Source organism: Schizophyllum commune (genome assembly GCF_000143185.2).
Source record: "Schizophyllum commune H4-8 unplaced genomic scaffold SCHCOscaffold_4, whole genome shotgun sequence".
Lineage (NCBI taxonomy): Eukaryota > Fungi > Basidiomycota > Agaricomycetes > Agaricales > Schizophyllaceae > Schizophyllum > Schizophyllum commune.
Window position 1 is genome coordinate 2,104,596 of NW_026089541.1, and position 27,922 is coordinate 2,132,517.

At 57.0% G+C, this 27,922-nt stretch overlaps 13 protein-coding genes across 13 annotated transcripts; 6 read left to right on the plus strand and 7 right to left on the minus strand.

Moving 5' to 3' along the window:
- Positions 1-114: 114 nt before the first annotated feature.
- Positions 115-1,486, minus strand: SCHCODRAFT_02686740 (uncharacterized protein; the record flags this gene model as incomplete). The annotated part of the gene is made up of 3 exons (XM_003033329.2): positions 115-600; positions 655-1,032; positions 1,106-1,486. 3 exons carry the CDS (start codon positions 1,484-1,486, stop codon positions 163-165), a joined length of 1,197 nt encoding a protein of 398 aa, XP_003033375.1. The 3' UTR covers positions 115-162.
- Positions 1,487-2,327: 841 nt separating this feature from the next.
- SCHCODRAFT_02494358 (uncharacterized protein) lies at positions 2,328-2,816 on the plus strand (the record flags this gene model as incomplete). Its single annotated transcript, XM_003032764.2, has 1 exon — positions 2,328-2,816. The coding sequence occupies one exon, from the start codon at positions 2,328-2,330 to the stop codon at positions 2,814-2,816; it is 489 nt and encodes a 162-aa protein (XP_003032810.1).
- Positions 2,817-3,404: 588 nt separating this feature from the next.
- On the plus strand, positions 3,405-5,784 carry SCHCODRAFT_02536255 (DnaJ-domain-containing protein). The gene is made up of 9 exons (XM_003032765.2): positions 3,405-3,522; positions 3,591-3,656; positions 3,709-3,764; positions 3,815-3,842; positions 3,902-3,940; positions 3,992-4,075; positions 4,128-4,973; positions 5,024-5,163; positions 5,222-5,784. The coding sequence occupies exons 1-9, from the start codon at positions 3,490-3,492 to the stop codon at positions 5,421-5,423; spliced, it is 1,494 nt and encodes a 497-aa protein (XP_003032811.1). The 5' UTR covers positions 3,405-3,489; the 3' UTR covers positions 5,424-5,784.
- Positions 5,785-6,467: 683 nt separating this feature from the next.
- On the plus strand, positions 6,468-8,720 carry SCHCODRAFT_02494345 (amidohydrolase; the record flags this gene model as incomplete). The annotated part of the gene is made up of 13 exons (XM_003032766.1): positions 6,468-6,834; positions 6,889-6,916; positions 6,967-7,241; positions 7,310-7,421; positions 7,475-7,564; positions 7,619-7,642; positions 7,697-7,824; positions 7,878-7,971; positions 8,022-8,072; positions 8,194-8,290; positions 8,346-8,361; positions 8,420-8,446; positions 8,500-8,720. The coding sequence occupies 13 exons, from the start codon at positions 6,468-6,470 to the stop codon at positions 8,718-8,720; spliced, it is 1,530 nt and encodes a 509-aa protein (XP_003032812.1).
- A 295-nt stretch (positions 8,721-9,015) lies between these two features.
- SCHCODRAFT_02619156 (actin-like ATPase domain-containing protein) lies at positions 9,016-12,264 on the plus strand. The gene is made up of 14 exons (XM_050344919.1): positions 9,016-9,101; positions 9,151-9,264; positions 9,312-9,510; positions 9,563-9,751; positions 9,801-9,974; positions 10,029-10,139; positions 10,188-10,303; positions 10,355-10,511; positions 10,563-10,667; positions 10,720-10,827; positions 10,887-10,992; positions 11,046-11,382; positions 11,566-11,728; positions 11,780-12,264. Exons 1-14 carry the CDS (start codon positions 9,028-9,030, stop codon positions 11,825-11,827), a joined length of 2,001 nt encoding a protein of 666 aa, XP_050201176.1. The 5' UTR covers positions 9,016-9,027; the 3' UTR covers positions 11,828-12,264.
- On the minus strand, positions 11,910-13,712 carry SCHCODRAFT_02572820 (uncharacterized protein; the record flags this gene model as incomplete). The annotated part of the gene is made up of 2 exons (XM_003033330.3): positions 13,614-13,712; positions 11,910-13,562 (listed from the first exon to the last, which is right to left on the minus strand). Exon 2 carries the CDS (start codon positions 13,488-13,490, stop codon positions 11,910-11,912), a length of 1,581 nt encoding a protein of 526 aa, XP_003033376.1. The 5' UTR covers positions 13,491-13,562; positions 13,614-13,712.
- Positions 13,713-13,888: 176 nt separating this feature from the next.
- SCHCODRAFT_02619159 (uncharacterized protein) lies at positions 13,889-15,654 on the minus strand. The gene is made up of 2 exons (XM_003033331.3): positions 15,610-15,654; positions 13,889-15,559 (listed from the first exon to the last, which is right to left on the minus strand). Exon 2 carries the CDS (start codon positions 15,555-15,557, stop codon positions 13,983-13,985), a length of 1,575 nt encoding a protein of 524 aa, XP_003033377.1. The 5' UTR covers positions 15,558-15,559; positions 15,610-15,654; the 3' UTR covers positions 13,889-13,982.
- Positions 15,655-15,661: 7 nt separating this feature from the next.
- On the minus strand, positions 15,662-17,152 carry SCHCODRAFT_02619160 (uncharacterized protein). The gene is made up of 4 exons (XM_050344920.1): positions 17,064-17,152; positions 16,685-17,006; positions 16,152-16,613; positions 15,662-16,099 (listed from the first exon to the last, which is right to left on the minus strand). The coding sequence occupies exons 1-4, from the start codon at positions 17,128-17,130 to the stop codon at positions 16,006-16,008; spliced, it is 945 nt and encodes a 314-aa protein (XP_050201177.1). The 5' UTR covers positions 17,131-17,152; the 3' UTR covers positions 15,662-16,005.
- Positions 17,153-19,894: 2,742 nt separating this feature from the next.
- SCHCODRAFT_02229153 (uncharacterized protein) lies at positions 19,895-20,548 on the minus strand. The gene is made up of 3 exons (XM_050342126.1): positions 20,248-20,548; positions 20,060-20,192; positions 19,895-20,009 (listed from the first exon to the last, which is right to left on the minus strand). Exons 1-3 carry the CDS (start codon positions 20,463-20,465, stop codon positions 19,953-19,955), a joined length of 408 nt encoding a protein of 135 aa, XP_050201178.1. The 5' UTR covers positions 20,466-20,548; the 3' UTR covers positions 19,895-19,952.
- Positions 20,549-22,245: 1,697 nt separating this feature from the next.
- SCHCODRAFT_02572826 (uncharacterized protein) lies at positions 22,246-22,815 on the plus strand (the record flags this gene model as incomplete). The annotated part of the gene is made up of 1 exon (XM_003032768.3): positions 22,246-22,815. Exon 1 carries the CDS (start codon positions 22,291-22,293, stop codon positions 22,813-22,815), a length of 525 nt encoding a protein of 174 aa, XP_003032814.1. The 5' UTR covers positions 22,246-22,290.
- Positions 22,816-23,539: 724 nt separating this feature from the next.
- On the minus strand, positions 23,540-24,424 carry SCHCODRAFT_02229105 (uncharacterized protein). Its single transcript, XM_003033333.2, has 3 exons — positions 23,812-24,424; positions 23,691-23,745; positions 23,540-23,635 (listed from the first exon to the last, which is right to left on the minus strand). Exon 1 carries the CDS (start codon positions 24,231-24,233, stop codon positions 23,979-23,981), a length of 255 nt encoding a protein of 84 aa, XP_003033379.1. The 5' UTR covers positions 24,234-24,424; the 3' UTR covers positions 23,540-23,635; positions 23,691-23,745; positions 23,812-23,978.
- A 1,003-nt stretch (positions 24,425-25,427) lies between these two features.
- On the minus strand, positions 25,428-26,500 carry SCHCODRAFT_02665707 (uncharacterized protein; the record flags this gene model as incomplete). The annotated part of the gene is made up of 6 exons (XM_050346554.1): positions 25,428-25,617; positions 25,653-25,885; positions 25,935-25,994; positions 26,035-26,234; positions 26,260-26,338; positions 26,399-26,500. 6 exons carry the CDS (start codon positions 26,498-26,500, stop codon positions 25,428-25,430), a joined length of 864 nt encoding a protein of 287 aa, XP_050201179.1.
- A 147-nt stretch (positions 26,501-26,647) lies between these two features.
- Positions 26,648-27,763, plus strand: SCHCODRAFT_02665708 (uncharacterized protein; the record flags this gene model as incomplete). The annotated part of the gene is made up of 3 exons (XM_003032769.1): positions 26,648-27,017; positions 27,198-27,233; positions 27,396-27,763. 3 exons carry the CDS (start codon positions 26,648-26,650, stop codon positions 27,761-27,763), a joined length of 774 nt encoding a protein of 257 aa, XP_003032815.1.
- Between the last annotated feature and the right edge of the window lie 159 nt (positions 27,764-27,922).

The window sequence follows — 27,922 nt, forward strand, 5'->3', positions numbered from 1 at the left end:
TGCCCTTGCATCGGCAGTTTCCGAAGGGACCGCCGGCTTGTCCTCAGTCTCCTTTGTCTTCGACTTGTGTGACTTGTCAACAGGCCTGGCTCTTATTATGCATGCTCTATCGCTCTGATCTTTGCATCGACATCACTATGCACTGATTTTGGATAGCAATACCTAGTAATGAGGCTCAGGCCATGGAATTTCCAGCTTCCCCTCCATGCCCAGCGCATTCCAAGCCGCCCCGATAAACGACCCGGCAGTCGGAGGATATGGCCTTCCATTGATATCCGACATGACACTCGTCAATGCCGGCGTCGTAGCAGAGAACCAGAAGAGCACCGATAGACCACCCAACGCCCGGGTCGCCCTGCTCTCTCTGATTCCCAGTCTCCTACCCAGCCCGATGACAGCGTCTTCGAGGGTGATATAGAGTGCTTGGATGATAAAGAACCGCAATGATTGTCCAAAGGTACTATCCAGCTGGCGGCCGCCGACTTCGTGGATGAGGCCAGAAACGAGGAAGGCCGTGTAAAGCTGGATGTAGGAAGAAGCTTGCGTGCCTGGCGAGGCGCCGACCTTGTTTGCCAGCCACTTGCCATGGGAGATGAGGAACTGCGAGTGGTAAACATGCCATATACGAGAGAGGTAATATCATGGAAGACTCACCCTCCGCAGGATACAGTGCCATACGCGCCCCCACGTCCGTCTGACCGTATACGCATCCCAGAAACTGCCGAACATCGGCGGCCACAGTCGCGGCTCCCAAAGCCCTAGGCTGACCGCCAGGATCGCGATCAACTCGTATTGGATGTTGAACCCCGCCCACGCGTTTGCCCAGAATGCGCAGGAATTCAGTGCCTGGAACACTGGTCCCTGCGAGGACGCGGGGAACGCCTCATCAGCGCGAGACGATGTGATGGGGTTGCTGATGAGGTACAGGTTGACTAAGTCGGCGAAGAGGACGTAGAAGACCAGCCACAGCGAGTGCTCGACGATGTACGAGCTTCGGGATTGTACTCTAGGAATCTGCCGAAGATGGGGGACCTGTGAACGAGGGGTGAATGAAGACCGACGGAGCGGACAAAAGAACCTGGTCAGGTAAGCACGAGAGACATACCGGCTTGCTCCATCCCACGCCGCGAAATGATGCAACAAGACATGATGCCCACCAGATGCGCTCGAGAAGAGGCATGTCCTTCGCTGGCCTCCTATCGTACAAGTGCCGCGTTCCATCCGTCAACGGATCGGTTAGGAAGTAGAAGTGAATGGCAGTGAAGATTGGCCAGCCATAGAGCAAGCATCCAAGAGAGTATGTGAGGAAGACATCTCCCAAGGTGATAGTCGTGTTGCCCCAGTTCGCAAACAGCAGTTGCGCGGTAAAAACGGTCAGCCTGACTGCGGCAGGCGGCCGCGTCGCAATGACCAGAGGAATTGGCAGGAGCATGATGAAGATGGAAGCCACGATGACCCACCAAGGGTCCAGCAAGCGCTCCGCCATGGCAAGCTTCGACATCTGGGGGCCGGTGACAATCCCACATACCTTCAGCCTTATATATGCTTCCCATGCCCATCATGTGTGGCATAACACGAGTGTGATAGGCGCCCGCGCATCCGCTCGCAAAAGTAGTGGGCCAAACGCAAGCCTCTTCGGAGACTTGCGGAGAAAATCATGTTCAAGTTGCGCGCACGTGGATGTCACGAACACGACATCCCGGCATTTGCCGGCGGGATCCGCATTGCAAATCCGAGACATGAATGCGTCCCTTGCCTCACGACCCCCATCTCTGGACGCGCCCCCTCCCTTTTATGCAGCTGACTCGACGCGTCTTGCATTCCACGAATCTTTTCTCTCTATCTTTCACCTTCAAGAGTTCTCAGATTACGGCTCCATCGCCGCACACACCCAGCGTCGTCCCCACACCCTTGCCACGACCGACGTAATCGCCCAGAACACCGAGCATGATCTTGGACACGAGGGGCGACCGCCGCGCACATCGGCGGGCAGCGTCGGTGTCTACACCGCACGTACTGAAGGCTGCAGACGAGGGGAGGAGCGAGGGAACAGGGACGGGGTTGTCCCGGATCGTCACTCGAGTGCGGCGATCGTTCAGTCACTCATACAAGAGACGACGTACGGACGAAAATGAGCAGGAATGGGTGCGTCGCTTGCTGACGAAGTTTCTTGGAGATACTGAACGAGACGTAGGGAACGTCATCGCACGCAACACCGGCAGACCGATTGCCGCATGCCCAAGTAACCCCTAGACCAACTGCTGCAATTGCCCTCCATCCCTCGTTCTCCTCTCGTCCGACCATCGAGCAGATAGCAATGGGTCTGCATGTCTCCCGGACACCTCATCTGCGCGGCGGCACACCGCGTGGACCACCTACCGCCGCTTCTCCTTCTCCGCAGCGTCGAGCAAGCCCTTTGCCCCCACCGTCCCGCTCTGCACTCAAGCAAGCGACACCTAGGCCGCCGAGCTCCGCAGGGACGACTATTACACCCGGCATGTCTGCCTCAGGTTCAACTGCGGACACGAGCACGCTGGAGACACCGACAAGCGTGGCGCAGCCGGCCGCAAAACCGGGGAAGGCTCGGGGGGCGGGCGGTCTCCCCTTCCGACGCATGTCCGCCTTCCTTACGCACTCTCGCGTGCCGCCTGCGTCCCCGCCCGCGCACAAAACCTCGCCGAGGGCCAGCATCGACAGCCCACGGCGTCGGGTCGTGCGCTTCGAGGGGGCTGATGACCCCGACGCATGAACTCGTCATGTTCATATCGAATCTATCTATAGAGGGTTTGTGTCTTTCAGCAGTTTCGTCGGGATAGTGGTCGTACTTTGCAGCAGCATTCTAGTCTTCTCTTCTCCATTACACCTGTGCATCTCAGTTCGCCTTCTTTTTAGCTATCCCCTCTTAATCGCACTTCTATCATGTTCATGAATTTCAGCTTTCACCTGCTTCATGATTTTACTATCGGTATACGCCAGGAATCGCGCGCCTTGTGTACATAGTAGTACCCCGCTCTCACCCGTTCACATAGTGTTCGAGTAGACATGCGCCTACCCACACTCATTCAACTTACTATGTACTATGTTCGTGTATTGCTAGCTACATACTACCCTGTTGTTACTATCCAATAAACCTTCACGCTAAAGTGCTCGTATGTGGCGCGCGGGGGCAGCCAAGACAGACTCACTCTGGTTCAGACTGCGGTTACCCCTTTTCCTGTTCTTATGACGGACTGCTCGGTAAGCAGATAAAGATAGGTAGATCCGATAGTGCTTACATGCTGGACGTATGGTTTAACGGTGGTCAACACATAAGAATGTAGAAAGTCGGTTAGGCGTCTAAAACCGTGACTCGGCAAGTGCCGCGTCAGTCACGCCGACTCCCGACGAATATCCACAATATTCTGACAATTCTCATCCTCCGCTCACCACTCCCGCCCAGCCTACGACTCGCCTAATCTCCCCGCGCCTCTCCACGAACTTGCACGACGCATGGCACCTGTTGACACCGAATACTATGACCTGGTGCGCGGGGAACAAACGGGACGCCACCACAGCATGAACTGACTCTCCCCCCTTTCCCCTCAACCCAGCTTGGCGTCGCGCCGGATGTGAACGAACTGGACTTGAAGAAGGCGTACAGGAAGCAGGCCATCAAGGTGCGTCAAGAAGCTCTTGCAAATTTGCACGAAATTGACGGAGAACGATCAGTACCATCCAGATAAGAACCCGTCGCCGGATGCTGAGGAGAAGTTCAAGGATATCAGGTACGTGGTTAGCAAAAGGGTGCGATGAGGTACTGAAAGTTTCCCTGCAGCAAGGCGTACCAGGTCCTCTCGGATCCGGTGAGCTTACGGTGTTCAATAGGAAGGATGCGCGTATTTGCTCACAAAGCATCCCCTAGAACCTGCGAGTCGTCTATGACAAGCATGGCAAGTCCATGGTATGTCCTTCATTGTAGAAATCCGGGTTGCGAAGCTGACTCGTGCGGTAGACGGAGGCCCAGGGCTCCTTCAGCATGGAGGATGCGGCCGGCTTCTTCGCGAATGTGTTCGGCGGCGAGAGATTCGTTGACTATGTGCGTGGCGCATGCACCCATTCTGTATATCTCACTGACACACGCTCCTCAGATCGGCGAGATTTCCATCATGAAAGACATGACGACTGCCGCAACCACGATGATGACCGATGAAGAGAAGGCCGAGTTCGAGAAGGAGATGAGTGGCGGTGCTACCAACGGTGCCTCCACCCCAACCCCTGCCTCTGTGAACGGTGCAGCCGCGGGTACCGCCCCGACCACGCCAGAGAAGCCTGCCGCCAGTCCCGCTTCTCCTACTCCCACTCACCCGACTCCGGAGCGCCACGGTTCCAGCCTTGTACCGCATTCGCCAGAAGAAGAGCCTTCATCTTCCGCTTCCGTCAACTCGAAGCGCTCCTCGAAGCCTCCCTCACCTAAACCGAAGCTTACTCCCGAGCAACGGGAGCAACTTCGCCAGCAGGAGAAGGAGCGCCGCGAAGCCATGGAGAAGCGCATCCACACCCTCGCCGACAAGCTCAAAGACCGCCTCCGGCCGTATGTAGAGGCGACATCTGACGACGAGCGCAAGGCGTGGGAAGAGCGCATGCGTCGGGAAGCCGAGGACCTCAAGATGGAGAGCTTCGGCGTCGAGCTGCTTCACACGATCGGGAACATGTACATGATGAAGGGGAGCAGCACGCTCAAGTCGCGCAAATTCCTTGGGATTCCGGGATTCTTCTCCAGGTTGAAGGAGAAGGGCGCGATGGCGAAGGATGTGTGGGGCGTGATTGGGAGCGCGTTGAGTGTTAGGGACGCGATTGCGGAGATGGAGAAGTGGCAGGCAATAGGTGCTTTGCCTGAAGAGGAGTTGGCGGCCATGGAGAAGGACTTTACGGGCAAGCTCCTGCTGGCAAGCTGGCGAGGCGCTCGCATGGAGGTCAATCAGGTCTTGCGAGAGGTCAGTTGCTTCGCGATACTTTTCACGTACTTGACTTACACATCTCTTAGGCCATCGACCTCACGCTGAAGGACCCGGAGGTTAAGGACGACGTCATCTACGCCCGTGCCAAGGGCCTGCTCATCTTGGGCGCCGTCTTCAAGAGCACGAAGCCGGACGAGTCTGACGAGGAGCGCCGTGAGCTCGAAAGGTTTGTATCGAGATTCGAATGAAGTACATCTCGACACTGACATTTTACCCTCTCACAGGATGGTCGCCGATGCCGCCACGCCCAAAACGCGCCAGCAAATTAAGGCTCAGCGCGCACGCCGCGAGGAGGCCATTCGCAAGAAGCTAGCCGCGGAGGCGCATAAGACGCCAGTCGAGGGAGCGGCTGCCACGCCGGAGACCAAGGAAGCGCCCAAGGTCGAGGAGAAGAAGGATGAGGAGGTTCCTGTTGTCAAGGCTTGAAGCGTGCTGGGCATATATCCCTGTTGTTGAGGACGCGTCTCCTTGAGCCCACCCCCTCACCCCAACTCGCCTCACTACTTTACAATCAGTGTACGTATCTTTCTCACCATTGCGGACATCCCTTCCCTTTGCCCCTCAGTACTCCCCTTCCTTCCCATCTCAAACACCTTTACGCTCCAGTCAACACGTCGCACCCCGGGCAGGAGAAATTCCTGCACCGCTCGCTTTCCATCGTATCGCTGACGACTTCCATCCATGTTTATGCTTTGATGAGTATATATTCTCGCGGATCTACGTACATTATCACTAGTCTAGACGTCTGCATCGGTCTAATGTCACTCATTGGGTTTTGTTTTCGGTGCTTGGACGAGTGTGGTCGCCTCACAAACACGCACAAACAAAAACATGAAGCGGATGCAAAATTTGTGGCGCTGGCATTCCACTTCGACTTTGCCATCATATCTTTCTGGAAAACACTCTGGTCATTGACAAGTGCTACTCTGCAGCAAATGAAATGAGAGGCCGTATCTCCTTGTACTCCTGTTCAGCTGAGCGCCGCGGCTTTCCTATCTCTGGCTCGAGAACCAATATCCGCGACCATGATAGTGCAGACCTTTAGGCTTTGTCTTTCACTGTTCTTCTGGACGATGTTCTCTGCCGAAGTTCCAACGGATGGTCGTCGTACGTGCGTCACCGTGGCTCCCCATCCTCAGCTTCTTCATCTAGCGAAGTCGAGCGGATCCTAGATCTGCTCGTTGAACGGCCCCCATGTGCTCTTGGGGTGGTCCTCATCCTGGAGCTACGCTGTATACCGCCTACGGCTCGCCCTGAGAACCCGACGGGATCCCACCTTGGGCGATACACGGCACTTATCAAAAGCCCGCGCTCATCGGACGCAGATTGCACGCAGCATCCCCGCGAGCCCGCATTACATCGAGTGCGTGCATGGGGTTGGCAGCCTGGGCATCGCGTATATAAGGAGGCGGCGGCCCACGTATGCGGGTCGATTCCGCCCTGCCCCACTACCCCTCGTCAGCTGCCACCATGGCGGACCTTTCGAAAGGATGCTTCAGCGCGCTCCTGCCGACGCTTCGTCGTAATAAGCGCAAGGGTGCGGCGTCGCCGCCACCTTACAGCTCCACCCAGGTCATCGCGAGCAAGGAGCAGGTAAGTGGGACGAGGTTCGTTCTACGGAGAACCGGGGATTTACGCTTTCAGTCCGGCTGTGCTTGCGCACTTGACGGGCCCGCTGACTTCGCATATGCACCTGAAGAAACTTGGTGGCGCGACGACAAGTTGCCACCGTACATTGGAGGGCTGGATGCACCGGCCCCTTCATTCGTTCAGACCGTCAATGACGTGCTGGACGGTCTGGACAGCGAACTCCGAGAACTCAGTCTTCAGATCCACTGTAAGAGTTTCTCACCTCTTTCTGGGTACAAGTCGACTGAACCAGTGTCGTCAGCACACCCAGAATTAGGCTACAAGGAAAGGTTCGTATGCTCGATATTTGCAACACAAGCCTGTTCGATAATTTTGTCAGATTCGCACACGACACCCTCACGACTTTCATGGCCAAGCACGGGTTCACCGTCACCAAGCACTACCTCGGCCTCGACACCGCCTGGCGCGCCGAGTACACGCACATCGGCGGTGGTCGCGTCCTGGGCATCAACGCCGAAATGGACGCCCTGCCCCTCGGACACGCCTGCGGCCACAACCTCATCGCGATGAGCGGCGCAGGCGTCGCGGTTGCAGTCAAGAGCGCATTGGAGACGCATAATCTGCCGGGCAAGATCGTTATACTTGGCACTCCAGGTATGTTGGTACTCTTTGACGCGTGAAGAAATCACAACCTAAACCCGGACGCAGCGGAGGAAGGTAAGCAGATTTCTCTCTTTACGTCGCAGGACGCCGCCGACACGTGCGTGCAGGTGGCGGTGGCAAGGTTCTCCTTCTGGAGCGCGGGGCGTATGAGGGAATGGATGCTTGTATCATGTTAGCGCTCATTTTCTCCAGTCAGGACCTCATGTTGACCATTTGACATTTAGGTCCCACCCGACCGTCGGGCCGCCGCATACGGCGAATGTAGGGAGCACGAATGCACGATTTGGGTTCCAGGTCGACTATGAGGGACATAGGTGCGTACTGGCCATGTCTGGGCTCGTGTCTGTTTTCTAAGCTTTGGAACCCAGCGCGCATGCGGCGGCGTCCCCTTGGTAAGCCGCGCAGCTCGACCCTTGCGAATGCGTGTCCTGACCACATGTTTACAGGGAAGGCACAAATGCTCTGGACGCTGCTTTCATGGCTTACGCAGGAGTCTCTGCTTTACGACAGCAAATGAAGCCTACGTACCGAGTGCACGGGATCATTGTTGGTAGAGAGGAGTGGACGCCGAATGGTACGTGCTCATCCTACTTTACGCAGGTAAATTCCTGACGAACATCGCCACAGTAATCCCCGACCACGCTACCATGCGCTGGAACGTCCGCGCGCCTACCAAGGAGGAAGCCTCTGACCTCGCCGAGAGGGTGAAGAACTGCTTCCAGTGAGTCGAATGCAGACAGTAGACCGAATCTCGTTGACGGGTGTGCTTAGCGGTGCTGCCCTAGCTACAGGATGCAAGATCACCATCAAGGAGGACATTCCGTAAGTCGAATGCGAATTTGTGGCACGCGCATAATGTTCATCTTTCGTGCTAGATATTACGATCTACAAAACGACGAGGGCCTCGGTAAGCTTCAGTGGGTTTATTGCTGAGCTGCGAAAGCTTATATTTGTGGACAGGCGACGCCTTCACCGAGATCGCGCAGCAGTACTACGGTCTTGCGGTCGGAACTCAGAGCACGTCTGCGTCTACCGACTTCGTAAGTCGGCATTCTTCTTTAGTTGCGCCTCAATCCTGACCATGCGTACGCCCAGGGAAACATCAGTCAAGGTATGCGCGACGATGAACGCCTGTGTTCTGATACTGACGACGGGCTTCTTTCCTGCAGCTCTTCCCGGCTTGCATCCCACCTATGGTGCGTGTATACCCTTCTGCAGCCTCTATGCGTGTCATTGACATAACGCACAGCTATTCCCGCTGAAAGAGGCAACCATACTCCCGAGTTTGCTGAGGCCGCAGCGACGCCCGCGGCGCATGCTGCAGCTATGCGGATTACGAAGGCGCTGGCCGTCTTCGGGGTCAAGTTCCTTCAGAAGGAGGTCGCGATGAAGGCCAAGGTGTGCGATGCGTTAAATAGATACAGCCAAAGACTTCAAGCTCACACATGGTCGCAGAAACGCTTCACTTAGACGAATGGGAGACTGAGAATGTGAGACTCGGAGGGGTGCGTGAAGAAGTTGTGGCAGGACTGTAGACCAGGCCTATTTAACGCTATCATATTCGCAACTCTCAAGTACCGTATATTTTCCAAGCAACATTACCAACAGTATGACATCGAAAGCATATATCCCGGGCAACTTGCGAGGACATATAGCCTTGTTTGCCGTTGCTTGTCCCGCGTTCGTGACCAGTGTTTGAGTGAGGTCTCCCACGCTGCGATGCGAATATGCATATTATCCGCCATGGACGGCTTGCTTCGTACAATCATCACCGACCATGCCGCGAGGAATCCCAAATGCAAAGCGCGATGAGACTGGCATGAAATACACCACATTTCATGTCCCTCTTGCGTCCGTCACGCCTGTTCTCTTGTCGAGATATGCGCTGAAGGCTCCCCAGGCCAAATCCCAAGTACTCCAGCTCGACATACCTCAAGTCGGACGCGAACACACTATGGTATAGGAACGCACGGAATGCGAAGCCTGCGGTGAACGGGCATACCCCGGAGCAGCGGTGCGTGGTGGCGCGCCCATCGTTCTCATTTCGCTCAATGGCTTCAGGCGCGGGCAGCAGACGCTCGTCATCCATCCCGGAAGCGCAAACTTTCGCATCGGCCGCGCGTCGGACCCCGCCCCAGTCGTCGTGCCGGCCATCGTCGCGCGCAAGACCAGCGCCCCCGCTCCCCCTCTGCGCGCGCGCAATCGCGTACGCCAGCCGGCGGACCCAGATGAGCCCCCATCTCCTGACAGCTCCGACCCTGTGCGTGCACCTCCTCAGCGCTGGTTAATGCGTGCTGATTTTTGCAATGCAGACGTTGCGCGAACTGGCCGCCATCCGGTCCACCCTCGATAAGTACTTGAACTACCTCGGACTGCGTCGAGACCCCGACGGCGTACAGACAGCCAGAGAGTATGCCGCGAAGCACATACCAACACTGCTCCCACCCGCAGAGGACGTATGGATATCCGAGTGTGATCGGCCATACCTGATAGGGGATGAGGTGTGTCCTGCATTCTCGACTTTTGCGTCCAATGCAAACGTGTCTCCAGGTCTACCGGCTAGTAGACCCTCCTGCCATGGGCTACATTGTTAGGTGCCCAATACACGGCCAGAACTTTGAGGCCGCGGACTACACCTCCCTCCAAGCCGTACTGAACGACATCGAGGTCATCATACGAGAAACGCTGCGATCGTCATTCGAGATCCTTCCGCGCGACTACTATGTAGGTGAGAGGGCAATCGTCCTCGCCCCCTCAGTGTCTGACTCTTTCCCCTAGAACCATAGCGTCGTGCTCGTCATCCCCGACTTCTATGAGCCGTCCTACGTGCGCGATTTCGTGCACCTTCTGCTTGTTCAGATGGGCTTCAAGCAAATTTGTGTGCAGCAGGTGAGTAGCTTGAGAGTCGCATTCACTTGCATCTGATCTTTGCCACAGGAATCGTTGGCTGCAACATACGGCGCAGGAGCGTCTACTGCTTGCGTCGTCAACTTTGGCGCTGCTAAGACGAGCATCGCCTGCGTGGACGAGGGCATCATCATCCCAGACACCAGGTACATTGAGCACGTCGAGTGCACTCAGCACGCTACTGACTAACCACGCAGAATAGTCCTGGACATCGGCGGAGACGACATCACAGAGTGGCTGTACTTCATCCTCCACCGACAGAAGCTTTTCCCTGACCCTGAATGCGACCTGGCGCGCTTATACGATTGGCGGGCTGTGGTGTACGCTTCAGAGCACCTGACGACCCTGAAGGAGGTGTGTCGCGTTCGCGCATAGGTCGCGATCGGTGCTTACAGCATACCCCAGCAATCTGTTGGCATCAGGTCAACCGTGCTGCCAGTGCGCAGGCCTGGGCAGCCAGCCGTGAAGTACTATGTGACGGCATACGATGCGCAGATCCTTGCGCCCATGGTCTGTATTGAGCCCAACTACTGCGATGCGCGGCGCTGACTTTCCTGCCCAGTTGTACTTCTACGAGTTCGCACGTATTCTCAGATGCGAACCGTATGCGCCGGCGTACTATCGGCCTGACACGACCGAGGAAATCATCGAGCCGCCGATTGAGCAGGTGGTATGTGGTCGCCATCCTTGCGCCGTTGTACCGAGTGTGCTAACGTCATCGGTGCATAGACGGAGACGATGAAGAAGGTGACTGCACACCTCATGCCGGAGGCATCTACGCAACTTCCACTCACGGTGCCGCTGACCATGCCCGGGAGTGCCGCGGGCAGCAAAGGCTCGTTTCCGCTCGCTCAACGATCATTCGACGGTGATCTTAGCTTCACACAGGTCCCTCGACACCCTCTCAAGTCGATCCCGGGTCGAAAGCTACCACCACATCGGCGTCGCCCGTAGATGATTCTCCTATGGACGTCGATGGGCAGGACGCGCAAGCAGCAGCACCTGCAGCTCCACCGACGCAGCAGACCACCGAAACACAGCAAACCATCGAAGCTCGGAAACCCCTCGACATCTTCTATGAGGCGAGCAAGACCCCACTAGACGCTGCGCTCTTCAATAGCATCCGCATCGCGGGCGAGGACAGGATTTCAAAGTATCTGACCTCTATCATCATTACTGGCGGCCCGACAAGGACCAGGTACATGGCAGAGGCGTTGATGAGTAGGTGAGTCAGATGCTTGGGGAATCGTGTATCGCGCCGTCTAGTTTATTTGCGCGGGGGTTGTTCGTTGGTTCACCTCACTATCTCATTTCCGTCCAAGCGCTGGCTCGCCGCTCCCGGACCCCTCACCATCCCATCCCATCCCCAGTCCATTTTGCACACGTCATATTGATGATATCTCCTCAGACTGCAATCCGCCGCGCGTACCGTCATGGGGGACGACACCCTCCGTGCGTCCACGGTCCCGATGGCAAACGACGTGGACAGGACTGCGCTCGTTTGGAAGGGCGCCGCGGTCCTGGGGAAGATGGAGGGGGTGTCGGAGCTGTGGGTTACGCCTGCGGATTGGGTAAGTGGGCGGACGTTGGGACTTGTCGTAGTGACTCAGATGTTCTTCCAGGACTTATTGGGCATGCGGGGCTTGAAGGAGCGCTGCTTCTATCTGTGATGTGGCGACCCATCGAGTCGATCCAAGGATGATGTTCGAAGGCCATATACCCTCGTCTATGTGTACCTGTAACCTATGATCGCTATGGGTTATGCTGCTGGGTGTTACGGCTGATTGTGCATCTAGAGATCCCCACACTGAGCAATCGACCAGTCGATTTCAGAGGAGGGTTACTATACGAACAACATCTGCGTATCTCGAGAATGCCGAAGTGCATGAACGTCGTAGCAATATGTCTCGATAGGTCCGAGAGCGACCAGTCTCCTGGAAGATCCGTCTCCAACCACTCGATCCTTGCCAAATTCTTTCCTTCATACGTGTCCTCCGTCGATCTCGACCGGAGCAGCGCCTCCACCAGGTCAATCCTGTCGCATACTATGCCCTCCGACATCCTCCACAGCAAACCCAGACGCCTCAGCCGAGGAAGTCGGTTCATCGACGCTGCGTCTGTCGGGACTCGTACGAGGGCACGCAGTAATTCCTCCGAGATAACTTCATGCTCGCCGTAGTCAGGAGACGCGCGGTTCTCGATATCTAAGCTCTGCAGGACGGGAAGAAGGTCCAGACATTGGATGATGTTTTGGGTCGCATCCTCGATATCGGTGAGCGTAAGCCAGCCCAGGCTTTCTGCCACCCCCGACGTGCGTATTTTCTCCGCGACCTCGCTGAGTGGCTTCTTCATGTCTCCGATGCCTCCCTCATGACCATATAGATCTAGACGCCTGAGCCGAGGGGTTTCCAAGTACGTCAGGAATCGGCAAGCATGATAATGCAGCTTGAGGGTTTCGAGAACGGGGAACTCCATGCCGAAAAAGGCTGGGATACCATCGATCTCCGACAAGGTCTCAACATCAAGATGCTGCAACGTCAGGTAGCAATCCAGCAGCAGTGGCAGGAAGGATCGAATGTCCTCGCAATGGAGGTCTACATTGGTGATTTTCCATGTCGAATGCAGAGCCGGAGGTCTGCGCGGAGAGTAAGAGAAGCACATTTTCAAGGATGTTATGGGCGCATCCGAGAATACATGGAGGGACGGCGAGTCAGGGTCTTCACCTACCAACTCGAGGCTGGACAGGATGGGGAAATGGGAGGGCCATGTCCAGTGCAGTCCCTTGGCCGTCCTCGGGGAGAAGTTCTCGACTGTAAGGGCCGACCATCGATGGGACTGCGAGCATAGCGTGGCCCACACTTCTGGTACCGAGTGGGATCGACCCCAGTGACGATGGAAAGCAAGATGGAGTCGTAGGGGCCCCTGTCCGCAACGAGCCATACGCAAGTCGAACGCGCTTCGCAGATGCTTCGAATCGGTCCTGTAGTCGATGCCTATATTGTTCCACAGCTGCGGCATCCCAATCGCGACTGTACGCCATACTTTGCAGACCTCGGCAGACGCGGGCCCCCTCAATCCCAGGAACTTCTGTTCCCAATCATGAGGTATAGAGAGCTCGAATATCTTCGACAGTATCTCGACCGGAAGTCGGCGGACGGGAGAGAGCATCGCGGTGCTGATAGCTTGCTGACGCTCAACGTCTGACCGTCGTTCCATAACGCGGGCGAGTTGTACGACGAGATCATCAAGCTCGGCCTCTATGCAAGCGCGACCTCGTTCCATTGCACGTAGGTCCGCTAGTATGCTGATACTGCAGGGAATGTCGGGTGTCATGCCTGCGCGAAGAAACGCCAGATTACTCCTGGCGGCGGCGGATATCTTGCATATCGTCCGCCTCGTACATCGCTGCTTGACATTAGAATATTTCGGGAGGAAATTTGAAAGGGATGCGCGCACAGCCCTGTACACGCCTGGAGTACGTGCTATTTCACTTGAAAGCTTTTCGCAGAGCGCAGTTCAACTTGACCACCGACTGAGTTCCCTTTGTGCGTGGCGAGATGAGATGGTAATGAGGATTGAAGATGCGTGGCGATGGTTCGGAAAGAGATCCAAGGCGGAAAAGAGGCGTTACATAAACGCGCGCGGAATGCCCTTACCACGTGAACTATTAAACCTATGAAGGTCGCTCCTTTCAAAGGGCGACCTTCATTGGGCAGGTGAATGGATGGATGGGGATGGATGTATAGCATTCAACATGGCAGTTATAGTCAGAGTGTAGTATACGATGTACGTGAGTGAATAGCAGATGGAGGACGGATGCCGCCATCAGACGAACAACATTTGCGTCTCCAGTGAAGGTGCATATGTCTCCGAGTCGATGAAGTACCTATCCAACAGACCACCGACCGTCCAGTCCCCGGGGAGGTCCGAGTCAAACCGTTCTAGCCTCGCCAGCACCTGCCCATCATACACGCCTTCCGTCAACCTCGTCAAAAGTACCGTTCTCAATAGGGCCGCCTTTATATCTCCAAATCGATCCGGCAAAGAGAGTAATAGGCCTAGACGCCTAAGCCGCGGAAGTCGTCCCATAGAGGTCGCGTCCGCAGGATCGCGTATGAGCGCGTGTATCAGTTCCCGCGAAGGGAGACAAGGACAGACAGGGTCGTCGTCGCGGCACTCGATGTTGAGGCTCTGTATGTTCGGGAGGAGGTCCAGGCATTCAATCATGTATTTTGTATTTTGTGGGGAGAAGTTGGCAAGCGTAAGCCATCGGAGAGAGTCCCAGGAGCTTGTGGTGTCCTCCTGAGCGGTGCGCAGTGTTCGTAGCCAATTCTTCATAGGGAGGCGCTGTTGCTTCGCAACATCGTCGCCGCCACAAAGTTCCAATAGCCTGAGCTGGGGCACGCGAAAGTACCTGAGCAGCTTGAGGGCCGCCTTACGGAGCGTAAGGGTCTCGAGCACGAGGAAGACTACGCCTTGCATGACGCCGACGGAGGATTTTCTGATATCGCAAGTCGAGACGGTCAGATACCGCAACTGCGCGCTGCAGTTAGTGATGATTCGAAGGAAGTCCTGGCCGAGGTGCTCATCGCAGTCCACAATGAGTTTTGTGACATTCCACGCCGAAGGGAGCTGCGCTGGCACGCGCAGGGGCTCCTGATCACAGCACAGAGTCAAAGAAATGATGGGCGCGTACGCAAAGCATTCGAGATCCACCGACTCGCAGAATTCCCCCACTAGCTCGAGCTGAGTCAGCAGAGGGAAGGGCCTGCCGATGCACAGGTATGAAGGACCCACCACCTTCAGCGCAGACCATCGGTGCGATTGGGTCTTCAGCAAGGTCCATATTTCAGCGTCGCGCTTGCTGAAACATCCAGAGTTATCGATGCGTAATCGCAGTGGCACCTGTCCAGCGCGGGCCAAACGCACGTCGAATGTATCTCGCCGGCGGGTATACCCAGTCCAGTAAGGATCTATTTCGATGGTATTCCGTAGCCATGGCGTGTTGAGCGCGACCGTGCGCCAGACATGGCAGACCTGGGAAGAGCTCAAGGACGTTCGCCTCAGCAATTCCGAGACGCAGTGTCCCCAGTCGCCGGGAACGACCAGCACGAATATGATTGACAGTATTTCGGGAGGGAGTCGCCGGATGGGGGAAATCATGGCGCGGCTAAGAGCCTGCTGGCGCTCAACGTCGGCGCGCAATCTCAGAGTGCAAGATAAATTAGGGCTAGCCTCATCGCTGGTGGTCTGCATGCGCGCGAGAGCGGCTTCCAAGGCCCAAAGATCCTCTTGAATGCAAGCGGTGCAGGCGTCTTCGGGCACGACGCCGGCACGAAGAAGCCTGAGATTGCTACGGGTGGCGGCGTCTTGCAGAAGACTCGCTGCGATCGTGAACATGGCTGCTTTCGTTGAGTATTTCCCACGCATGAATGCGAGTGGTTAGACGCACAGTTCTCTTCTGGCCTTCGGGCGCAACGTGGACCGAGATAGTGATGATGATGGTCGGGAACAAGATGCAGGACAGAACAATGCACTAGACGCGTGGGCGAGTGATCGTCACGTGGGTTTTATCCGGAGGCCAAACCTCGAGGCCTCAACATGAGCTATGCCCTACAGCTGTACTTCTACAACTGAACGGCGCCTATAACACAGTCAGGATATCCTCACGGGAAGCATATACAGTGCTAGGGCGCATAAAACGGACATGTATGTGCGATTGCTAAGCATAATGTACATAACCCATATCCTAGTAGAAGCGATACAGGTTCGGTATGCTTGACTCCATTCCATGAGAAGGTCCTCTGTGGTAATACACATAGCAAAAGAAACGGCATATCGTGTACGGTCAGACACCAAGGCGTCGCTTGATGCTTATGAAGTCGGGCGACTTCAGCGTCGTCCACTTGGAGATGAGCTCGCTCATCTCCTGCTTTCCCTCTCTGTATTCCGAAGTTGTCAGTTGTTCGCCAGATATCTGATTGAATGACTTACGCCTGCTTTCTAAGCCACTCGGTGCGCATCGATCCTCCCTCTACCCACGCCTCCAGGCCTTCGATTGAATCCTCAGAACCACCATCGTCGACCAATTTGTCGTGACTTCGCTCCTCGCAGTCTCTCTTGAGCCGGGACTTGAGGGGGCCCTCGCTGAGTTCGCGCTTTATGCGCGCAGAGGAAGCCGCGCATGCGTTCTGAGTCAGTCGTTCAACGAGCGTCTCGCAAGCGGTTGCGGCCACCCGGTTGGGCACGAACGGGCAGGTGAACTCGAGACGCGGCGTCCGATCGGGGGTAATGACGAGCAGCTGCCGGCAGATGGGGCAGTCCACCGATTCGTGCCAGCCCCCGCAGGGCTCGTGCAGGCGCGAGAAGAACCACTTGAGGATGCAGATGCCGCAGAAGGTGTGGCCGCAGAGACTGGGGTTCAGGGAGAACGGCACCGTGAGAACCTCGTAGCAACTGCGCGGAGTTGATCAGTGGTGGATCGGAATAAAGGACGGGTGGGAGGCGAAGGAGGAAGTAGGACTTACAGTGGGCAGGTGAAGAGTTCCTGGAGTTGAGAGAGCGTAGATTGAGCGTCGCGTTCGGCGACGCGGTCCAGGGCGGTAGCGACCTCCTTCTCGCGTTCAGTCAAGGAAGCGTAACGACGCTTCAGCTCTTCGGAGCGCTCCTGGTAGTCCAATTCGAGTTTGGCCACCCGCTTCTCTCGCTTCAGGACCTCGGCATGGGTAAGCTTCCCGCGACGTCCGGACGTCGCTCGTGCGCTGCATGACTCCAAGGAATCGGCATGTGAGAGTCTGCGTCGCTTTACTGGAGGATCCTGAGCATCTGTAGTGGCACTTGCAGGCTTGCCTGTGCGCGATCGTGACGATGAATGACGAAGACACTTGTGATCTGGCGTCTACTCGCCTTGACTGAGACGAGATGACCGCCTCAAGCCGGTCCTGGGAGATACTGCTGCTTTCTTGGTCACCATATCGCCTGAGTTATCGATAAGGCAGCCAGCAGATGCAGAGACCGAATGAGACGGTGATGGTTCAGGTACAAGCACCGCGGAAGTAACGCCACATGGATTGCAATGCCTTCCTCATTCGGCCACTCACGTGCATTTTGCACGTGGCGCTTCTTGAACTTCAACTTCCATCGCGGGGTCAAAGCGGACCCTCTTGTGGGCGCACCTCTATCTTTGGTTCCGCGTAAGTTTTCTGTAAAACACCTGCTAACCTACCCGCTGCTGTCTCACTTGCTTGCTTGAGGTTCATGGTCCTCGAGAGGAACGTGCCGCAGTAATTCTAACCTTGACTGTATTCAGTGCAGGCAGAACGCTGCGCAAACTCATCTCCGTCTATCCCTTGCTTCTGACAGTCTGTAGTCTCGCGTCATAGAAGCATGCAGTGTACTTCCCTGTCATCGCCTGAATTTTTCACGGGCTCCGCGACTCTTTGTTGGTGTCATTCTTATCGAGCCCAGCGTAGCAGGTCTATAGATGGTGAGTGCAGACCCGTGCGATCTCTATGAAGCCCATATCTAAATGCGGTACTTGAGATGCCCTAGAAGCCATCGAACCCGGGCCGGCTCCCAAGCTTCAAGCGACGCGGGGGAAGCGCCAGACTTCATGAATCACTTGCTCTTTCGGGGAGCTTTTCATGTCCTCCCTTCATCCGCTACCTTTTCAGTAATCCACACGCTCTGATGTAGAAGGGAAAACGCTTCATCCACGCCGCCTTCGTGAAGGAAGGCTCGCAGGTTCTTCCTGAATGCACCGCTCCATTTGACGTGCACCACAATCGCGCAGGCATCGTCACAAGGCGCTCGCAGTGACCTGCTGCATGGCTCCCTCATTTCTCTGAACTCTACCGAGTCGTACGAGCTTTGGGGAGGTCATACGCACGCGCCGCCGGTAAGCTCAGCCACGCGACCGGTTCCAGGCCATTCTCCAGCGCCTTACGTGCGATACTCCAGCCACCATTCACAACGCGAGGCTTCCTGAAGCCTTCGAAGCGATGGACCCACCCTCAAAGCATCGCGGGAGAAGCTTTGAAGGGCGACCGTGGTAAGAAACGAGGCTCATGACCGCGCCATCGCTAACTCTATCTCCTCAGCTCGCGCGCCTTTCCCACCACCCTCGGTAGAACGCCGACAAACGGCAATACGGCGTTCGGCCCGCGTATTTATGGCGGCGTGCGAGATCCGACTTCGCGCCTGCTTGCTTGCTCAGTCGCTTTTCATAGGACTGGACGCGTCAGCCGCGAGGCGTGCGGTCTCGCACCGGCTTCCCCAGGACCACCTGACAGCTATGTTCAGTGCGCTGTCTTCGATTTTTATTGTCGCAACGCCGCAATTTCCGAGCGTACCGCCCTGTAAATTCAGTAGCGCGGCCAGGTCCCCCCTGAGGTACGCCTCGTACGCGCCCACTGCACGCGCCGTCGTACATCTGACCAATTCGTGGCAAAGGGCGTGCAGAGAGAGTGTGCGCATGAATGCTCAGGGTTCTACGGTGTTTACCGACCCAGTGATTGACCAGCGGCATTGTCCCTTGGCCCTTTGACGTCCAGGACGGTGGCCCGGCACTTTGCGATCGCGATATCCTCGTGAGACCACGAAAAGGTGTGTACCCAATGAATTCAATGGACGGCCGGTACAGCGTAAAGCTTGTTCACTAACAATGTAGTAAAGTACCGCAGCGCGAGGTGTCTTCGACGCGCGCGCCGCTCTGCCGAGGTGACTTTCCTGGCTCATGAGAACTGCCCTGATGCCGCCGCGAGCGCTCGGACGTCCCCACGGACACGGAGAACGCTGGGCGCGCAGAAAAGGCGGACTGGGTGTCTCAACCTTCACTGATCGCACGTAAGTTGACCTTCCTCATTCGAAACCTGTCTATACATATTCAGAGTTCATTGCCCCTAAACAAGTGCTCTTGTACTAGTACTCCTGGATGATCTCGCCTACTGATCTTCCTGCCTCTGGATAGTCGCTTCCAGGGATTTTCTCACTGGCCCTCTGGCAGGAAATGTCATCGAAATCGCAGCATCGTGTCCCCCATCAAGAGGACCCTCTCGCGATCACTTCAACATGTTTGTTTTTACGAACAGTGTCACCACTAGCGTCGGTTGTCTCTACCCCAACGCTAGCGCGGTTTTGTTGTTGCCCTGGCACCTCACGCAATGACTGACGGCTCCGGCCCTCGTGCGTATGTGATCCGTCGGCCACGTTCGACCATGCATGTCCAAGCATGTCTACTGACCGACGCCGCTTTCATTAATGGCAGTCGCCGCGGTCCGACTCCCAAGGAACTTCAATTTCTCATGGCTGCCAGCGCCGCGTCCCTGGGTACGCAGACGGCGGCGCGATCGCGATACGCGCGCACGCCGCCTGACCGCTTGCGCCCTCCCCCGGTCGATGCGTACTCTTTCCACGCACCGCCTCGAGGTGATGGAGGCGTAAGCATCCAGCTGCGACTCCCTCGCGCCTGCGTCCCTCCTGATCATCTGCCAGCCTCGGTGGCGGTGACTCACGGTATTGAATGTTCCCGCAAATCCCCCACGTTCATAACGCGCGCTGCCACCCCGACACGTTCCTGCGGCCAAGGATGTCAGCGCTATTGAGGGGGCATGCGCCTGGGGTATGCGCGCCGGCCAGGGTGCGTCGGAGGGAGGGAATGGAGTAAAGGAAGAGCAGGATTGGGTCCTTCGAACGGGTCCGCGTCACCTTTCTATTGCACAGGTCGACCAGTCGAGGTCCCGAAGCCTTCGACAGGCGAGCCCCGCGTACGCCTGGTGCCTGCATTCGTCGCGGGAATCAGAGAGCTCCTTCGAATGACCACGACGTCTCCGCATTGTCCCCAGACGCCGCTTCCTGCAGGATGATGATGCGACTGCTCGAAAAGAGCTGTTCGAGCATCATACCAGGTGATCCCTCGATTCCCTCCTCAATCTCACGCTGCTATCAGCCTGATGGCAGGTGCGCCGTGTTGGAGTTCGAGGTCTTGTTCGAGTATTTGCATTGCCCATGATACCATTGAGGCCCGTATTGGCGGAGCTGTCTGGTGGCTTCAGCTCCGGGTATCGGTTGAACGGCATGCCAGAACTCTGACCTTCGCGAACTGATAAGCCGCCGGGTACCGGTTTGGCTTAAAGGCACTTGATTGTAGAGTACTTTCCCGGATAAGAGAAGAGGATTATCTCGTCCTCGTTCCCCTTTAGTACGCACCGCGAATCCTAAGATACCGCATACCAGGCATAGAGCTGCTCTGAAAGATAGTACGCGCGACGACAATCCCTGTATTTCACTGAATTTGGTAAGGGTACGCATCTGTGAAGCTTTCTGTCATGGGAGAAGGGAAGTGCTCCATTTCACCGAGAAGAAGCTTGTTTGTCGTCTGTAATGTCGCAGACGAGACCTGCTCTATAGATTGGGGAGGTTGTACGGCACATCATATATCGCCGAAGATATGTCGACGCACCTGCGTCGCGAGTACTCTCTGCATCCGAAAGTCCGTCGCGGGTGGCGGTAGAACGATGTCGTCAAACAGCCTGACTAGGAATGGGCGAGTATGCCATAAAGCAGCCGGTTCGACTCGTCTTCCTCCTTATTATCGATGGTCTGGTCGACGCCCGCAAGTAGATCGCCAGGCAGAACCATGATTGCGGGTAGGGTGCGGTTCGGAGCTTTGTCAATCAGTGGATAAGTGGTACCAAAAGAAGCGAAGTCGCGCTTGACGTGAGAACACCCGCGACGCATCGAAGGGGTGGCAAGGGACTCTGGATGATGCCGGACTGAGCAGTAATTTGAGCGCCGATGTATGGCATAGAGTTGCCCGTTGAAGACGCTGGAGGGGTCGACGAAGGATGACCTAACAGAATGCATATCGGTAATGCATTGTACGCAGTAGGCAGGGCAGGCGTTATGTAGGATCCGAGCGCGCAGAGGTCTGAGCCAATGAAGGTCGAAGTGACAGTAGGGATCGCACGCGTGACCAGGGACAATGGATGGGGTCCTGTCAAGGCGCTGCCGCAACTGTGATATGTTTAGCGTTTACTTCAGAGGATGCGCGTACTTACCTTGCCTCTAGATGGCTTATTACGACTAGTCAGCGTCGGTAATGAAGCGCAGATATATTCGAACGCGCCTACAGATTCCGGCCCCTCTGTGAGCGAGTAGGGTCGCACGATATGTCCAGGAAGATATCTAAATCAAGTCAGTATATCATTACACAGGTCGAGTTGCAATGGTTCACAACAAGAACTCTGTCTCCAATGAATCTACCAATACATGACCTTGCAACGACGCGCTCAGCGCGCGAGTCAAGGCGATGATCCTGTGTGGAGCTGAACGACTCATGCCCGCGCAAACCTCGACATGAAGGGCCTGCCTCAAGGCGGACGCAGACGAAGGACGAGCGGCGGCGGCAGCGGAACACGGTTGACGTCTCGTTGACGGATACTTATGGAGCACTACCATGCCGGTCAGAGAGGAGTGCGATTTGGCCGGCTTTACGCACCGGCTCCGTCTTTACTACACAAGTTGCGTGAGCGCTCGTCGTACCCTCCTTCTGTCTTTGGTCAAGGAAGCAGGCACACCCATCCTGCGTTGAGCCGTCTGGAGGTCTATACGACGGAGTTAACCTGCATGTAAAGACGATTCCTTGAATGCACTCACCTTCGGGCCAGCATCTGACGATTGTCGGGCATAGCACCTATATTCTTCGAGCGATAGATGACTCATTTCCTAGTCAGCAAGCGGTACCCTTCGCCTCAATCTCCGGCCCTTCGCTGGACCGCAAATATCTTCTACATCAGCACGAGTAATCGCGACGGATACTTTGAGCACGCGTATGGCATGCTTCCCGGCCCCCGAGGGCAAAAGCCGACCTTCTTGTCGGCCCCGTACGCGTCGCAAATAATACGTCGCATACATACTTGCAAATCCCTTGCAGTCCGACGCTCTGGATGTCCAATCCGCAAAATGGCAGAATCCGAGGGTGTTTGCGCCCGGCAATCTCGGTTTTGAGGCGTATAATCGACGTGGCTTTCTCGTTTGGCAGTAAACGTGGCAAGGTACTAGCATTCCCAGCGCGGTATGTTCATTCGAGTAGCCGCGAGGGTAATAGCGAGCCAGCATCACGCAAAATGCCACGATGAAGCGCAGGGACAATGTGCCTTCTGGAGAAATCCGAAATCACATGGTCTCCGAGGCGAGCGGAAATCATCACGTGTTCGGCAGTTTCCGAATGACGGTTCGACTTCTGTCCGACGCTGTCCGCAGGGTATGGGCTACTCCTAAGGCTGAAACCAGCATAGAGCGCAGCCCTTCTGGCAGGGTTGCCATTTCCTCGGACACCATGCCGTCTGGGGCAGCTAACGAGCGCGCTGGCGTCCACGTTGCAGGCGTCGTGGAGATGTTCACGACAATCGCCGTCGAGGACGCTAGTAGCACGGTGAGACCGGCTAATGATCATCACAAACGTGTCTGGGGGTTCAATGAGCATTGCAAGGTACCCGGATCGAGCCCGCGCAGGCTGCACCTTTCTGCCGTGCGGCTTCCTGTACGTGCGTCCCCCAATCGTGGTGAAGGTGCGCTCCCCGCTGCAACCGGAAGGATGCTCGATGCATCCTACAATGAAGGGGCACGAACGTCTAGCGGCGCTGATGACGCAGCATAACAGCGCAATGACCACAGACAGCCCAGCGCCAGCGGCTGATCACGTCCTGATCACGTCCTAAACCAGTCACTGATGAGACTAGTATCGGGGTCGATCAGGCGATAACTTACGGGACGCAGGCGCGCCAGAAGCACGCCCCCGGCGTTCAATGAAGGCGGAGGTTTGTTGATTACGACGCCGCGCAGGGCGCGCGGGCGAGTCACGGCGCGATATGTGGCATCGACAGCGGGGCGTTCATTGGTGGCACTGGCCGATGCCCTGTGGCAGACCAGGATGCGGGCGCATACGGAAGCGCTCAGCTGACGGTCCCAGTCCATCCCTGCCGTCCTTCTTTCGAGCCCGGGAAGAGGAGCCCGCGAGCGGGTGACGAGGAGGGCGAGAGAGAGAAGCCCAGCCTCGAGGCGCCTCGAGGCATTTGTTGATTGAGCGAAGCGTTCTTCGAGCGTCAGTCGAGCAGCTCCATTGGTCAACAGGCGGTTCCAGGTCATGCGCGTAGGGCACCTCCTTCAGAGCGAAGCGCAGACCTTCATTGAGAAGTACGAAGCGTGTAGCAGGCGAAGTCCTAGGGCGCTTAGTACGTGAAAATCGCGATAGCTCGCCGTCGACTCACCGACCCCATCTGCCTTCTCCGTTAATTGCGTGGGAGCGCGCCGTCACTGCCGCCACTGATCAAGAAGCAGAACAACGAAAGGGACGCCTCCCTTTCCCATACCCATCGCGCCGACCAGGAGTATGCGTAATAAGGCGTATCTTGTGAGACAGGTTTCGTCTTCTGTCATTTGGCCGCCCCTTCGCATCGCCCGAGCGTACTGAACGAGAACTGTCCCGGTTCTGTCAAAGGGGTGCTCTGTACGCGGATTTCGGAGGGGGCTTACCAGCGATTGTTAGGCGTTAGGCGCGCGAAGAGCGTCAAGCGCCGAAACGGCGAAGCTGAGCACATGCATACGCCCGTAAGACCCGAAGGAAGAGAATACAAGAGTAGGGACCAGGACCTACGGGGCGCGGGGGCGTCCGAGATAATCAAGAGAAGGAGGTACCTCGTCAACACGAGTCCTTCACGGGATTCGGTGCGCCAGCACAAGTCAATGCGCAAGGAGCGCTGGTTGACAGCGTCTACAAATTTCAGTGTGTGCGTGCCGTATACGAACGATCCGTGTTGAGCCCTATGCTTGAGGGAGGGTCACTTTGACCAGTCGGAGAGGGCCAGACACTATCATTTGCGTGGGCGACGGCGACATCTTCATCCTTCTCGTTAGTGGCGCAGTACCGCTGTCGAATTGTCGTACGCCAGCAGCCAGAAGGCCGCTCGTATGCCGTGCTAGCAGCGCGGGAGATAAATAGAATTCAATCGACAAAGAGGAGGTGGCAAGGATGCGGTCGGAGGTGAAAGAAAAGACAAAACGCGTGAGAAGAGGCATCTCGACGCTGGCTTGACGAGTGAGAAGGTCTTCACAAGCCCTAAGATGGTGGAACGCCGCGCATAATAGGCGCACCGTTACACGCCAGAGAATGGTTGATTCCTTCTAGTTGTGTTTTTTGTGGCAACCCGTAGCAGAAATTCCTTCGCGACGGCCCTGACACGACTGGTAGCGGCATTCCGTCTTGCCCTCAAACCCGTGTGATCAGCCTTCTGGCCTGCGCCTTCATGTCGGAGGCAGTTCTAGCAGAGGGCGCAAGCTTAGCGTGTATCTCGCAGAGCGCAAACACCGTGGCACTTACCACACTTGGACGCGTCCTTGTCACGCCGTGGTTCTTGATGTCGAACAGAGCGGGAGCACGAAGAATGAGATACATCGGACTTGGTACGCTTCCTTTGCCTCCGGCATGCATAGATGGCCAACTGTGCGTGTGAGAAGTAGATGGGGAAGGTGCGCGACGCCGGAGTCACAGGGACCTCGTCCCCGCTAAACCGATTTCGAACTGGAAAGTGGGTCAATGGATATCGGCGAGAAAAGTAGATTTGGTCACACAGACAAGCTCTGAGCTGGCTGAGCGCCAGTCATGCGCCGATGCGGGCGCAGCGGCTGGAATGGTGTTCCGCCAGAGGCGAAGTCGGTTCTTGTCCATCGCGCAAGCCGTCGCATACGATTCGCATGATAGCATCCCACCCCGCTGATAGAGACGCACAAGACGTTGACCACGGATCGCTCTTCGCCCTCCGCCCCACGGGAAGATGCAGGGTCGTCGGACGCAGCTAAGGGTCCTTTCGGCGTCGCCCGTGTTGTGCGCGGGAAGAGAGCTTCCGTCAGGGGCAGCCGGCGGGAAGGCCCCGCAGCACGTGGCCTCCCGCCGGCCCGATCTCTGGTGGCTTGAGTTGCCGGCGGGAAGCCAGCGTCATCAGCTTGTCCTCGGCCCGGAACGTGCATATCCCATCTTCCGTTCCGTCGTCCCACCCGACGCGCCACTCACATCTCCGGATTAGCAAGCAGCACCTCGAGGGTGCGCGTATACACCCTCGAATTCGGAAATCCCACAGGCCTCGTCGACGATGCCACGCCTGCATAAAGTTCGTCTGCTGGGAGGATGGCAAGATGGCGGTCGAATAGATATATTGCGGACGCTGTGCGATGTGCGTGGTAGAGGAACATGCATGCCGACTTCTTCTCCACGGCTCAGTTGGCAAGAAGAAGCGTCGTGGAAGCCGTCGGCGCGTCACCGACAGAAGCCGCACGCGAAGCCGTATACAAGCCGTCGGGCGTGGGCGCATCGCACAGAGAGAAGCGACGAGCGTTCTCGCGGTGCAAAAGCCTGGGTTGTAGGCCCAAGTGACGCCAGAGGAGAAGTAGACAGTGAGAGAAGTCGCTGCTGCGCCCCCGTCTCGACTGAATGCGAAACACCTCTTTGGCGAGAAAATGCGCTTGCAAATTGTCAGGACGAGGAGCAGACGCAGGAGCAGGTGGCAGCGGGGAGAAATATTGTCCCCAGGGTCCACCCCCGCCCCACTGCCCAGCCCCCCGCCACTCCCCCTCCCCGCTCGTTGGGATCGCTCGCGCCACTTCGGGAAGGTCCAAGGACTGCGCGGCGGTGACTCACAGGTCCTTTTCCTACAAGCAGACACCCTCCTGCCAAGCTGAGGCGCATTTAGCGACTCCAATTCCCGCCATAAATTGTAATACAACCCACCTCGCCTTGTCGCTCTGCTCATACGCGCACTGATGCCGCCGCTGCACTCTCGGGCCCTTTGATGAGACGTTCGCCAGGACGCGAGCGACAGGGTACAGCCCCCGCGTCGTCGCGCTGGGTAATCAGTACATAAGCCTGTCGCTCGAATTTGGAGCCAAAGCGTCGTCTCGTCGCGTTGCAGTCTCCAGGACGAGCAGCATCAGCTCGAGCCGATGTTCCCTCAGTGATTTCATGTCGCGTCCTGCCGAGAGCTTCGAAGTTCGCGATGCCTGAGCTCCGGAACACCCAAGCGCGTCCTGGTCCCTTGACATCGCATCGCACCTGCGCGCTTCTTCTGCCACTCCTGCATAAATATCGCCTCGCGACGCCCCGCCACCCCGACCATCCGCGAAAGGCAGGTCTTCAACAGCCATATAAGCCATCATCTCGCGTAGCAGAAAATATCAGGGAAGAGACGTACGTCGCGCGCACCAGAGTTCGCGTTGCGGGATGCCCGCAATACGCGAGTCGGCACCCGCCGATGACACGCAGATGACTGTTGGCGATGTATGTGCACGTTCATTCTCTGTCAAACCCTTCCTGGCCTCCCTTCTACCGTCTGCCGTCCGTGTATCGGTGGCGAAGAGAGGCGGGGTGCGCCGCGGACGTCCGGCGACGACGAGCAGCGATGCGCGCGGACCAGCGACTCCATGTGCGCCTGACACTGTAAATGGCGGGTGGCGTCCACTCCTCCGTCCTCCTCGCCGCCCGGGGCAGCGACCCCGGAGTAGATCCCTCCCCCAAATCGCGCGGCGCGGCTGCAGACGAGGCTCAGACCATGCATGCACGCAGCGCACGCGTCAGACTCGGAGGGCAATCCGCACACGCGCCAGGCAGTAGCCAGGTACCTAGTACGTGCCGGCTCGGCGCGCAGGCGAGCTGCATGCCCGACGAGCCCGAGCCGGCACTGACTAGCGCGAGAGGCTGGATGATCGCCGGCTCGCTAGAAAGGACGGATAAGATGCCTGCGCGCGCGGAGGTGTGCAGCTGCTCTTCGGCTCGGGTACATTCTCCTCGTCAGGGCGCGTCGGCGGGTGGACGTGAGCTGAGGTCTCCCGCGGGTGGATGCACGGGAGATGGTCGCCTGCGCGCGCCTCGGAAGGGCTATAGGATCGAGGGAGGGCGACTAGATCCTGTCGCGTCCCTGTCGATGTGTTCCGCCACTGCGTTCTCGTGTTCCGCTCCGAAAGCTGATTCCTACAGAGCTCTGTTCAATGAAGGAAGGGACGTGATCGCGCGAATGCCGGGGGCGAGTGGTAAGCGTCTCTGTGGAGACGAGAGGCAGAGTGACACCGACGACAGGAAGTGGGAATTCCAAGGAACGTGCTTCAAGTACCGGAGCAGCGAATAGACATAAATTGAGGCCGAGATATCGGACGAGTCAGGTGAGCGAACGAACCGTGACTCGAATTCTGCAGGTCGAATCGCCCATTGTTCGCACTCGCACGGACATGTAGAACCAGTTCTCCTCAACATCCCGCGGTGGCTGCTGACCGACTCGTTCACGCCGTGCGGCTCCCCGCAGCTTCAGCGTACTGCCCCCAAGGTTCGTGGTCCTCCTGGACTCCGAGGCCTCCCGGGTTCGACGTCCAGGCAGTTCTGCGCGCGTCAGGCGCAACTGGCACGTCAGGAGAACTCGCCGAGTATAGCAGGCGCGCCCTCCGCATGTCCAGTGAGAACTGGCGTACATCAGGCGCGCCGTTGCGCAAACTCTGTCCCTATACCCACGGTGTGCGGTCGGCCTGGGAAGCCGCTTGTTCTCTTTGCGAATAGAGCCGGGGCGTGAGTACGAAGAAAGAGCGAGCGCAGAGACGACATTCGTCTGCATATCGGTCGCCTGCTGGGTGGTATCTGCTCCGTCGTCCTCTTCGTATCAAAAGCGTCGTGTTTGCCATATCAGCTGCGTTGTCCCCAGATCAGCGTCCTGTCCGCAAGATACAAGTCC

What these genes read in the sequence shown, in the direction of transcription:
- SCHCODRAFT_02536255 (XM_003032765.2), top strand. Translation starts at nt 3,490, where the DNA reads ATGGCACCTGTTGACACCGAATACTATGACCTG. An exon ending in ACCAGGTCCTCTCGGATCCG is followed by an intron (nt 3,843 to 3,901) that starts GTGAGCTTACGG and finishes AGCATCCCCTAG; the next exon opens with AACCTGCGAGTCGTCTATGA. An exon ending in ACAAGCATGGCAAGTCCATG is followed by an intron (nt 3,941 to 3,991) that starts GTATGTCCTTCA and finishes CTCGTGCGGTAG; the next exon opens with ACGGAGGCCCAGGGCTCCTT.
- SCHCODRAFT_02619156 (XM_050344919.1), top strand. Translation starts at nt 9,028, where the DNA reads ATGCCGCGAGGAATCCCAAATGCAAAGCGCGATGAGACTGGCATGAAA. An exon ending in AGCAAATTTGTGTGCAGCAG is followed by an intron (nt 10,140 to 10,187) that starts GTGAGTAGCTTG and finishes TCTTTGCCACAG; the next exon opens with GAATCGTTGGCTGCAACATA. An exon ending in ATCATCATCCCAGACACCAG is followed by an intron (nt 10,304 to 10,354) that starts GTACATTGAGCA and finishes CTAACCACGCAG; the next exon opens with AATAGTCCTGGACATCGGCG.
- SCHCODRAFT_02619159 (XM_003033331.3), bottom strand. Translation starts at nt 15,557, where the DNA reads ATGTTCACGATCGCAGCGAGTCTTCTGCAAGACGCCGCCACCCGTAGC.
- SCHCODRAFT_02619160 (XM_050344920.1), bottom strand. Translation starts at nt 17,130, where the DNA reads ATGGTGACCAAGAAAGCAGCAGTATCTCCCAGGACCGGCTTGAGGCGG. An exon ending in GTCATCTCGTCTCAGTCAAG is followed by an intron (nt 17,007 to 17,063) that starts GCGAGTAGACGC and finishes GATCGCGCACAG; the next exon opens with GCAAGCCTGCAAGTGCCACT. An exon ending in GAGTGGCTTAGAAAGCAGGC is followed by an intron (nt 16,100 to 16,151) that starts GTAAGTCATTCA and finishes TTCGGAATACAG; the next exon opens with AGAGGGAAAGCAGGAGATGA.
- SCHCODRAFT_02229153 (XM_050342126.1), bottom strand. Translation starts at nt 20,465, where the DNA reads ATGCGTACCCTTACCAAATTCAGTGAAATACAGGGATTGTCGTCGCGC. An exon ending in CGGCTTATCAGTTCGCGAAG is followed by an intron (nt 20,193 to 20,247) that starts GTCAGAGTTCTG and finishes GCCACCAGACAG; the next exon opens with CTCCGCCAATACGGGCCTCA. An exon ending in GGGAATCGAGGGATCACCTG is followed by an intron (nt 20,010 to 20,059) that starts GTATGATGCTCG and finishes ATCATCCTGCAG; the next exon opens with GAAGCGGCGTCTGGGGACAA.
- SCHCODRAFT_02229105 (XM_003033333.2), bottom strand. Translation starts at nt 24,233, where the DNA reads ATGCCTCTTCTCACGCGTTTTGTCTTTTCTTTCACCTCCGACCGCATC.